This window comes from Macrotis lagotis, chromosome 3 (assembly GCF_037893015.1).
Source record: "Macrotis lagotis isolate mMagLag1 chromosome 3, bilby.v1.9.chrom.fasta, whole genome shotgun sequence".
NCBI classification, from domain to species: domain Eukaryota; kingdom Metazoa; phylum Chordata; class Mammalia; order Peramelemorphia; family Peramelidae; genus Macrotis; species Macrotis lagotis.
The window spans coordinates 50,734,783-50,746,887 of record NC_133660.1 but is presented as its reverse complement, the minus strand read 5'-3'; the positions used below and the strand labels follow the sequence as shown (position 1 = coordinate 50,746,887).

General features: G+C 38.8%; 1 protein-coding gene across 7 annotated transcripts in view; it reads right to left on the bottom strand.

The window, feature by feature from the left end:
- CAMK2D (calcium/calmodulin dependent protein kinase II delta) overlaps positions 1 to 691 on the bottom strand; it is a 355,653-nt gene extending 354,962 nt beyond the window's left edge. For 2 of the 7 annotated variants that reach the window (XM_074228628.1, XM_074228627.1), the window contains exon 1: positions 366 to 678. In XM_074228628.1, coding sequence (XP_074084729.1) covers positions 366 to 430 — 65 coding nt within the window. In that variant the 5' untranslated portion in view covers positions 431 to 678. Of the gene's footprint in view, positions 1 to 365 lie in introns of all 7 variants that reach the window. The other 5 variants (XM_074228632.1, XM_074228625.1, XM_074228626.1 and 2 more) reach the window with 5 other exon arrangements.
- Between the last annotated feature and the right edge of the window lie 11,414 nt (positions 692 to 12,105).

The window sequence follows — 12,105 nt, the reverse complement described above, 5'->3', positions numbered from 1 at the left end:
TACAGACTACATGATCTATGTTGCATGTTCCAGGGGCTCCCGTGTGCTGCCCCTCACGGGCACCTCCACACCCCCGGGGCTGGCAGCTACCGCTGCAGGAATCAGACAGTCGCTAAGGCTTTTTGCACAAATGGGAGCAGGGCGAGAGGGCGGTGGGCTCGGCAGCCTGGGCCCCAGCCCGGGGGTCCTCCCGCGCCCCCCCGCCCTCCCCCTCGGGGTCAGCGCCTCGCGCCCAGCCGCGGAGCCCCCGCCCCGCCCCCTCCCCGCGGCCCCGCGCCCCCCGGGGGTGCGCCGTGCGGGGCCGGCGGCGCGCGGCTCGCCCCGGGCGGGCAGGGGACCCGCGGACGCCCGGCAAGGACGCTTACTTTCCGAGCTCCTCGAAAAGCTGGTACTCGTCCGTGAACCTGGTGCAGGTTGCGGTTGAAGCCATGGTGGGCGCGGGCGGGCTCCCGCGGAGCCGGGAGCGGGCTGGGGCGGGCCCGGGGCGCTGCCAGCCCCGAGCGGGCTCCCTTCGCTGTGCTGGTCCCAGAGCGGCCGGGCCGGGCCGGGGCTGTGATGGGGAGCGCGGCGTCCTCCTCTTCCTCCTCGGGCGCTGGACGCTCCACCCCCTCCGCCACCCCGCTGCCCAACTGCAGGAGGGGGCGAGGGCACCGAGGCGCCAGAGACCGGGGCGTGCAGGGGAGCCCGGCGGGACCCTCCGGCTGGCCGCAGCTGTCAGCGGCCCGGCTCTCCCTGCCGCGGGTGGGCGGGGGCGCGCGGGGCAGCGCGGGCAGCCGGCCCGGCCCTCCTCCGCCCCGCCCCGCCCCGCCCCCTCCCCTGTCCCACCCCGCCCCCTAGCGGCGCCGCCCGGCCAGCACACCCACAGCGGCGCGGACGGGCGGACTGACACCAGGGGAAGCGCTCTGGCGGGAGGGGGCGGGGCCGTCGGGAGCGAGCCCGGGCCTCTCCGCGCGGGACTCGGGGCGCGTTCCCGCGCGCATGGGGGCGCCTGCCGGGGCCGGGCTGCCCCGGGCTACGGGCGGACCCTGGCCACGCCCCTAGGCCACGCCCCCGCCACGCGCCGCTGCGCACGGCTACGGCTGCCCGCGAACAAAGCGTTCCTGCGCACGCTCGCGCTCGGCCGCACCTCTCCCCGGCTCCCGGGGAACTCCCGGTCCTCTTGGGAAGGTCCGGCGCGGGCCGCGCCGCCATCTCGCGAGATCAGCCTGCTTTGGGGGCGGGGGGGGCAGGAGGAGGAGGAGGAGGCTAGAGGGAGGAAGCCGGTCTGTCCGTCACGGGACCGAATGGAGGCTGACGTCATGCGCATCCCATGAACTTATGCAGCCTGCTTGGATTCGCAAAGAAGGGGAAAAAAAAAAGGAGGGCGGTTGTGCGTGCTTGTGTACTCAAGAGTCTGGAGAGAGGAGTGCTTGCATGTGCTGCACTATCGAGGGATTTGCGTAAATTCAGACACCGGCGAGGGCATCAGCACATTCTGACTTCGCAGACCGACTGATAAAGACAGGCATGCCTATGCATCAGCCTCTTAATGAACAGAAAATAATAACTAGCATTGCAAGTAAGGAGGACAATTAAAATCCCATGGTAGAAAGACGACTGAATGACTTCTGGTTTTCCCTTTCCAGTTCTTTAACTCCATAAATTCAAAGGGAAAGAGTTGAAAATTAAAGGGATGTGGCGATTTTGTAGATATCATTTTATCAGACTGTTACTGAGATAAGACATGAAATATCTAACCCACAGAAACGTAGCTGCCCAAGCAAGAAAATATATGAACTGGAAATCCCAATCTACTGTGCTCTTATTTGTCACAATATTACAGTAGTTGAAATAATTTATTTTGCAAACCTTAAAGTACTATGGAAATACTATCATGATCAACCTTATTACTGAAACATATGCCTATGTCATTGTCAAAAATCTTTAGAGACTTCTTGCTGAGTATAAATTTAATTAACTGGCATTTACAGGCCTTCTTAATCCAACTCCAATTTATGTTTGCAGGCTTATTCCATATCATTCCCATCCAGATAGTATTCAAGCTAAGCAGGATGACTCACTATTCCTGAACTCTGCTCCTTTCTGAGATTACATTTGTACAACAGTCATTCATAGCTGCAATGCAATCTCTCCTCATTCATTGTTTGTTTAAATACTTCTCTTCCTTTAAGGAAGAGAGACCCCTTTGCAAAGTTGCCTGACCAATTATCAGTGCTTCAAAAATGCTCAAGGTCTGATTGAATAATTAAGACCAAACTCAGATGTTTTTTAACATTTTTATCTTCTTTAACCATTTAACCATCATCTCTTTTCTTTGCCCATCACATTCAACTTTGTATTATGGTTATCTCTATAGACAAAATATTCCTACTACAATGCTCTTAAATTCCCTGAGAGCAAGGACTCTGTTGTTTCCATTTCTGCAATCCCAATAACTAATGACACAACTGAATAAAACTGAATGACTCTTAGATCTCGTTGTAGAAGTTACTCCCCTCCAATGGTACAAATATGTAGCCTGTTCCTGCTGTCTCATCCTATGCAATTGCCTATAATCTTCCACTAATCATTCATAGGTTATCTATCATCCTTGTTAAAAGCCTTTCTCTGGCTCTTTTACCATTCTATGGATTAAAATGTGAGGCTTAGATAGTGCGTGTGTTATGGAATAACTCATTCCATGGAAGGTAGATCTCTTTTGTCCATTATACATAACCTTGATAGTGTCTTTTGTACCAGTTCTTTGACTAGGGCAATGCTTTGGAACTTTGTCAGATTTGAAAGTTCATGTTCCATTGGCATAGCATTCAATGATCAATAAAATATCCAAGCAATACTTCTAGAAGAGTCTTTAGTTTAATTAAAAAAAGATTCAATTCACTAAACGAATAATGCAAATAACTTCTGGAGACATGCAAACTACAATAAATAACTAAAGCCAATCTTAGACTTATTTCAACTGCAAAAGATAAAATGAAAAAATAAAACTCATGAAATGAGATAAAAGAAAATGTCATGGAAGTATGTAGTTTTACTTCAGTTCTGAAGTCTAATAATATAGAATTACCACATTTTATTTTATTTTATTTTTTGGAAAAGGAGTGATTTAGCTCCTGCTTTCATCAAAGTGACATAGAAACTCCCTTCTCTGATGCAGATGCACAGCCAGTTTTAGAAAATTCCCTGGGGAGGAGAGGCAGATAATCAACATTAAGAGTCCACTGGGTACCAAGCACTATGCTACATGCTTCACAAACATTATTTTATTTGATCCTCACAAACCCTGGGAAGTAGGTGAGCTAATAATTCTCATTTTATAGGTGAGGACACTGGGGCAGATAGAGATTAAATTACTTGTGGTAAGTGTCTAAGACTACAATTTGAACTCAAGTATTCCTGACTTGATCCAGTATTTCATCAATTTTACCAGTTAGCTGCCTGGAGATTCTGAGAGGTTAAGTGACTTGCCCTTGGCCACACACACGCACACACACACACACACACCTAAGTATCAGAGCTGGGATTTCTAGGCCTTCCTAACTCCACGGCAGTTCCTCTAACCATTATACCATACCCTTTCTCACCATTATTTAGGCCAGCAGCAGGGAATTCCAACCTGCCAGCCCTAGAAGGCCCATGGTCTGGCACACCAAGTCAACCTCAGGTAGGACTCAAAATTCAATAAATCTAAGAGCTTTTTAGAGGTAAATTAATGAAATGTTTGACCAAATATAGAAGACGAATGATGTTATAAATAACCAAATGGCCCTTGACAGAAAAAAAAATTTCCCCACCACTGATGTAGGTCTACGAAAATGTCAAAACAAAAATGGAATATTTTCTTGATTGTCTAATCTGCTCGGCAGAGCAAGCACTCTGGTCAAGATCTTAATTTATGAGATCAAGAATTTAATGAAAATGGAGTCTAAGCTTCCCTGCTATTCTTGATTTCTTTAAATCAGGAGAGACAAACAATAGGGGTTAGTATTCCTAGATTTACAAATGGAATAAAAAAGTGATGATCATATGAGCTGGATTGGAGAGTTTGTGATTGGGCTGGAAGATGAGGTGTAGGACAATCCCAAGGAAAGATTATACATACAATAGGTATAGACTGTGAACTCCAGGACTGATGAGTAGTATACTGGGAATGTGGCCCTCAGATTATATGCTGATAGATTTCTATAACTAGGTTTGAATTTTCTTCTCTGAGTTGCTTTTGATTCTCTCTATGGAATTATTTTGAAGAATTGTGATTTCACTGGTATGAGTAACTTCTGGGTGCAGAAAACCCCCCTAACCCAGGTTCACTATCTTCACCACAATTCTGCCCTTATAAAGTTTTCCAGAGGATCAAGAGAAGGAGCTTGGTAGTACAGCCAAGTACTGGGTCTGGAGTCAGGAAGACCAGGGTTCAAAGTAGCTTCATTTATACTATTTTGTTATGTGAGCTTGGGCAAGTTCTTAACCATATTTACTTCAATTTTCTCATCTGTAAAATAAGCTGGAGAAGTAAATGATAAAAAAAACTGCAGTAATTTTATTCTTACTGGAATATCTTTAGTCACAGTTGAAAGCAGTAGTTTTGAAAACATTAATTTCCCCATAAATAATGGAAATCATTTCCAAAACCTAATTTTTTTACATGAGAAAAATTATACATTTTGTGATCATTAATTGGATGGTTACCATTCCTTTTTACAAAATGTTTTATAGCCATGGCTGCAGGGCAGCTCAGGGATTGCCGGAAACAGCTTGAAGGGGCAGTGAGAGAACTCTGCTGCACCAGAATGAGTGCGGAGTGAGGAACACCAGCTGCAGAACAGTCCTGTGGTGGGAACTTGCAGTGAGAATCAGGGAAGCCAGCCTGCACCTCCAGAGCACAGTCCACAGCTGGTAAGGGGGTAGGAGAAGGTTGCAGAAATCTTTCTGCTCTCCCTGGGGGCAGTACTCTGTTGTTTGCCTACACTCAGATTCAGATTGCAGTTTGTGCTTCCATAGTAAGACAGCAGAGCAGGGACCCTCCTCACAGCTCCAGGGCAGAGAGGAGCACCTGTGATCATCTACATATCAAAGCACAGGCAAGAGAGCATAAGACCTTGGAGGAATAAAGGTCCCAGTGGGATGTCCTCCCAAAACCCCAAAGCCTTGGAAGTGTGGTAAATTAGTTTTAGACTGAGGAAATGAGCAAATAAAAGAAAAAGAATAATCTGACCATAGAAAATTGCTTTGGACCCATGAAAGATTCAGAAGATTACAGATTTGAAGCTTCTATAACCAAAGTCTCTAAGATAAATAGAATTGGGCTCAGGCTATGGATGCTCTCAAAAAAGACTTTGAAAAACAATTAAGGGAGGTGGAGGAAAAATTGGGAGGAGAAATGAAAGTGATGCAGATAACTATGATAAACAAATCAGCAGCTGTGTGAAAGAAATACAAAAAAATCCTGAAGAAAATAATATCTTAAAAACCAGTTTAGGCCAAATGGAAAAGCAACACAAAATGCAAATGAGGAGAAGAATGCCTTAAAAAGCAGAATTGGCCATCTGGAAAAGAAGATAAAAAAGCTCTCTGAAGAAAATAATTCCTTCAAATGCAGAATGAGACTAAAGGAAGCTGATGACTTTGAGAGAACTCAGGAAGAAATAAAACTCTTCCAAAAAAAGCCAAAAACTTGAAGAAAATGTGAAATATCTCATTGGAAAAACAAAACTGACCTTGAAAACAGACCCAGAAGAGATAATCTAAAAATTACTGGGCTACCTGAAAGTCATGACCAGGAAAAGATCCTAGGCTTCATTTTTCAAGAAATAATACAGCAAAATTGCCCTGAGATCCTAGAAGCAGAGGGAAAAATAGAAATTGAGGGAATTCACCAATTACCTCCTGAAAGAGATCTCAAAAGAAAAACTTCAAAGAATATAGCCAAATTCCCAAACTCCCAAGTCAAAGAGAAAAATACTAAAAAGCTGCAAGAAACAAATAATTCAACTACCATGTCTCTATAGTCAGGATTACACAGGATCTGGCAGTATCTACATTAAGGGCTCGTAGGGATTGGAATATGATATTCTGGAAGGCAAAAGATCTTGGTTTACACCTGAGAATCAATCACCTAGCAAAACTGAACATCCTCTTTAAGGGGAAAAGATGGACTTTCAATGAAACAGGGGACTTTCAAATTTTCCTATTTAAACAACCAGAGCTGAACAGAAAGTTTGATCTCCAAGTACAGGACTCTGGTGAACCATAGAGGGGGGCGGACGAGAAGGACTAGCTATGTCATGAACTTAATGATGTTGAATTGTTTGTATTCCTGAATGGAAAGAGGATACTGATAACTCATATAAACTTTCTCATTTATAAGAGCAGTTACAAGGAGCACAAGAAGGAGTGGAATATAATGGTATAATATAGTAAAAAAGATGGAATCAATGGGTGATAAAGGAAAGTACTGGCAGGAAGAGAAAGGAGAGGAAGAAGGAGCTAAGATATTTCACATGAGTCAAGAAAAAGCTTTTTTCAATGGAGTGGAATGGGGGAAGGGGAGGGGGAATGAGTGAGCCTTCATTCTCATCAGAAATGACTCAGAGAGGAAATAACATACACACTTAATATGATATAGCAATCTATCTTACCCTAGAGAAAAATTAAAAGAAAGGGATGGGATAAGGGGAAATGGGGGGAGGGAAGTGGGGAATAGGTGATATTTGAATTTATGCAGCATCTTTATTACTCAAAAAGTTGTTTTCCAATGTGAAGAGACTTCTGGTTGTCCCTTGAAGGTAGGCCAGGCTGAGCCATACTGGACCAGGCTGAACTGGATGGGAGGAAGGGCCACTCCAGTATTTTTTCAGGAAAACCCCAAATGGGGTCACAAAGAGTCAGACACAACTGAAAACAAGGTGACTTATTTTAAGATAAGATAACTTAACCAGGGTCATAAAATCTGTATGTATTGAATCTGAACTCAAATCTTTTGGGTACAAGAGCATTGTAATATTTGCTAGGTAACATTGCTTCTCAGAACATAGAATAAACTAAAACAAAATAAAATGAAGCTGTCTGTTCAATTTAGCTACCTAAAACTTGCATAAAAAGCACTTTTGGAGACAAAATATATATAAAATAGAAAGTAAAATTATTTTGTCCTACATGACCTTACAATTATAAGGCTATATACATACTCACACATAACTATAGATAGATAGGTAGATTAATTGATAGCTAGATAAATAGATAGTGTATATGAATGTATATACATTCATATATATATATATAATATAATATAATATATATATAATATGTATAATATATATATATAATATAATATATATATATAATATGTGTGTATACATATATGTGGGAATGTATATATATATACATACAAATACATAATATGTGTTGCAGCACTTTCAAGTCAATAACAGATCTTTCTAGTTATGTTATTACTCAATTGAACTTTAAGAAAGTATCATTCACTTGTCATCATATCTATCTCATCTAGAAGAATCATTTTAATGTATCACATGTTGAAGAATTCATCAGAATTTTAATGAAAGTCATGTGAATTTGACATTTTTCTTAGAAGTAAATGAAAATTGTGATTTTTTTCACTAAATCTTTGTTCAGAATAGAGAAGAGTTAGGACCATAGTTCACATTCAATATCTAATCGTGGCATGGAAATGACTTAGGATTCTTTAGTAGCTATATGAACCCTGGGCAAATCACTGAACTCTGATTACCTTACAAAAATGTTTTTTTTAAATTAGGTAGGTTTATAGATTGAAATTTAGAAGCAACCTTAGAAGGCATCTAGCCCAAACCCCCTTATTTTTTCAGATGAAGGAACTGAAGTTTTAAATGTTTAAAAGACTTGCAATTCTTGGTAACATTCATCAGTAAGGTTCAGTGGAAAGAACAAGGGCAATATTTACAAAAATACAAACTACCCAGATTAAGAGAAGAGGAAATAAAATACTTAACCCCATTTCTGAAAAAAAAAATTGAAGAAATCATCAATAAACTCCTAAAGAAAAAGTCTCCAGGTCCAGATAGATTTAGAAATGTTACCAAACATTTAAGGAACAATTAATTCCTATTTCTACATAAACTATTTTTAAAAATAGGAGTTCTGCCATATTCCTTTCATGACAACAACATGGTGGTGATATCTAAACCCTGAAAAATCAAAACAGACAAAGAAAATTATAGATTTATCTTCCTAGTGAATTTTGATACAAAAATCTTAAATAAAATTTTAGCAATGAGACTACAGCAAATTATTACTAGGATAATACACCAAAAATCAGATAAGATTTATACCAGGTAGGCAGGGATGGTTCAATATTAGGAAAACATTCAACATAATTAAACATAGCAATAGCAAAACCAACAGAAATCATCATCACAATAGATAGGGGAAAAACCTTTGATAAAATACAACATCCATTCCTAATAAAAACACTAGAAAATTTAGGAATAAATGGAGTTTTTCTCAAAATAATAAATGTAGCTATTGAAAACACCAACAAATATTATATGCATTGGGGATAAAACTTGGAGCATTTCTGATAAAAATCAGGGGTGAAACAAGGATGCCCATTATCACCATTACTATTCAACATAGTATTGGAAATGTTAGCTTTAACAAAAAAGAGAAGAAAATTGAAGGAATTAGAATCAGCAATGAGGAAGCAAAGCTTTCCCTCTTTGCAGATGATATGATAGTACACTTAGAGAAACTGAAAAAATCTTCTAAAAAAACTCCTTGAAACAATCAACAAATTCGATAAAATAGTACAATATAAAATAAACCCATATAAACCATCAGCATTCCTATAAATTAACAACAAACCCCAAGGGCAAGAGATAGGAAGAGAAATTCCATTTAAAGTAACTGTAGAAAACATTAAATACTTGGGAAGCTACCTCCCAAGACAAACCCAGAAACTGTATGAATACAATTATAAAGTACTTCTTACCCAAATAAAGACAGATCTAAATAATTGGTAAAATGTCAATTGCTCTTGTTAAGGTGAGCTAATATAATAAAAATGACAATTCTACCCAAATTAAATTAATTATTCAGTACCATACCAATCAAACAATTAAATAATTATTTTACTGAGCTAGAAAAAAATAGTAGCAAATTTATTCTGGAGCAATAAAAGGTCAAGAATAACAAGGCAACTGATGAAAAAAAATGTAAAGGAAGGTGGCCTAGATCTACCACATCTAAAACTTTACTATAAAACAGCAGTCATCAAAACTGCCTGGTACTGGTTAAGAAACAGAGTAATAGATCAGTGGATTGGGACAGGTTCAAAAGAAACAGTAGTAAATGACTGCAGTAATCTACTGTTTGACAAACCCAAAGACATCAGCTTCTGGGATAAGAACTCACTATTTGCCAAAAATTATTGGGAAAAACTGGAAAAATAGTCTGGAAAAACTAGGCCTGGACCCACAATTCACATCCTATTCCAAAATAAAGTCAAAATGGGTACAGGATATAGACATAAAGCACAACAACATAGATAAATTAATAGACCAAGAAATACTCTATTTTATCTATGGAAAGAAGACTAATTTATGACCAAACAAGAAATAGAGTACAACATAAACTATAAAATGAATGGTTTTGACTATATTAAATTAAAAAGGGTTTGTACTTATAAAATCAATGCTGCCAAAATTAGAAGGAAAGCAGAAAGCTGGGAAACAATCTTCACAACTAGGAGTTCTGATAAAGGTCTCATTTCTAAAATATATAGAGAAATGCATCAAATTTATATGGTTACAAATCATTCCTTAACTGATAAATGGTCAAAGGATATGAATAGTTTTCAAATGAAGAAATTAAAGCTATACATAATCATATGAAAACAATGATTAGAGAAATGCAAATTAAAACAACTAGCATGTATCACCTCACCTCAGATTGACTACAATAACAAGAAGGGGAAATGATCAATATTGGAGAAGGTATGAAAGGATTGGGACATTAATGAATTGTTGGTGGAGCTGTATACTGATACAACCTTTCTGGAGAGAGCAATATGGAACTATGCTCAAAAAGCAATAAAACTGGTTGTACCCTCTAACTCAGCAATTCTAATTTTAGGCCTATATCCAAAAGAAATAAAAAATTTGAAAAGTCCCACATGTTCCAAAATATTCAGAGCAGCTCTTTTTTGTAGTGGCAAAGATTTGGATGTTGAGGAGATGCCCATCAATTGAGGAATGATTAAACAAATTATGGTATATAAATATTATGGAATACTAACATTCTATAAGAAGCCATAAATAGTCAAACTCTAGAGAAGCATGGAATGAATTACAGGATCTGATACAGAGCGAAGGGAACAGAACCAAGAGAACAAGGTACACATTAACAACAACATTGTGAGATGATCAGCTTTGATGATTGCAATCCTATGAGACCAACTATGGACAATGCTATCCCCATCCAGAGGAAAGAAACAAAACCAAAACAAAAAACCCCATCAGAATCTGATGAAGACTACATTCACTTTTTAAAAAAATCTCTTATGTATTTCTTTCCCTTAATCCAAATTCCTCATGCCCAAAATCTATAAATATGCTTAACACAAATATGAATGTACAATATTCACCTGACTGTTTGCCACTGAGGGAAGTGGTGTGGAAGGAAATTTTGTAACTTAAAAATATACATATGCAGATGGATGAATGTTGAAAAACCTTCATAATGTATTTGAAAAAATAAAATATCAATTAAAAATCCTCATAGGAATAAAAGATTTGCATAGTTGCTGTAAAATTAAAATGAGATAACATATGTGATGGGCTTTACACATTTTAAGATTTATAAATAATGGTCTTTATTATTATTGTTTATTATTATTATTATTAGTTTCATGTACTTGTCATGAAGAGAGCTTCAATATTCCATATATCTGAAATAAAACTTTTAGGATGAATTAAAAAAAAAATGAAGAGCAAGAACTCTGACCTTCAAAGTTAAAGTGTTAGAGTTCTACTTTTGATGCTTATTACCCAAGTACTAATGACAAAATTAGTGGTTATTATAAATATTATAGCTGAAATTTTTGTAGGACATTAAGGTTAAATTTTATTATTGATATTGTTGATATGTTGTTATAAGTTGATCTTCACCAACTCCTGAGGAAAGAACTATTATTATTACTTCTTTTAACAGATGAAGAACCTGAGGAGGCAGATAGAGATTAAAATCTTATCCAAGGTCACATAGCTAGTTAGTTTCTGAATCTATATTAGAACTCAAGACTTTCCAGGCTCCAGACAGTATACTATTTGCTTTACCTCTAAGTTGGTGTAACTTTGGTCAAGTCATCTGACTTCTTGAGGTTTTAGTTTCCTCATGTAACATTGCCCTTCTACAGTATGACAGGATCGGACTAGATATCCTTCCAGCTCTTCATCTGTGATCCAAGGAATCCAGATGTCTGACTTCAGAATCAATGTTCTGTCTACTTGACCCTGCTGTTTCACATAGTTCCTTTAAAGTACTAAAATATATAATTTATAGCAATGCCAGTTTCAGGATATTCGAAGTTAAGCTATTAGAGAATATTCAGTCATTGTAGTTTTTATAGGTTAAATTAAAACTTGCATTAAATCTTTCAAAATAATTATTTGCACATTAAACCCTTCATAATGAAAATATTTAGTTAGAACTCTATATTCCCTTTCTATGAAAACACTTTGGAATATATTTCCTTATTAATATCTATTTATAATATTAATAAAACATGATCTTAAACAAAACACAATTAATTCACTATATTGACTTCCAAAATAACTCTAAAAGGTAATACTAATCATTTTTGGATCAGTTGATCTTTGCTATTGACCACACCACTACTTTACCCAATTAACAAAATATTTTTAAAATTAAGGATCACAAAAAGCAGACAGTTCTCTTTGGATCTACCATATCATATGCTTTTCTTGAGTGTTTATGTGAATGGAGGTAGCATGGAAAAAGCAGAAATAGTTGGCACTAGGGGAGGATTTGGATACTAATTTTCCTAATATTTAAGACTGTAGATGAACAGAGAACTTCAGTTTCCAGATT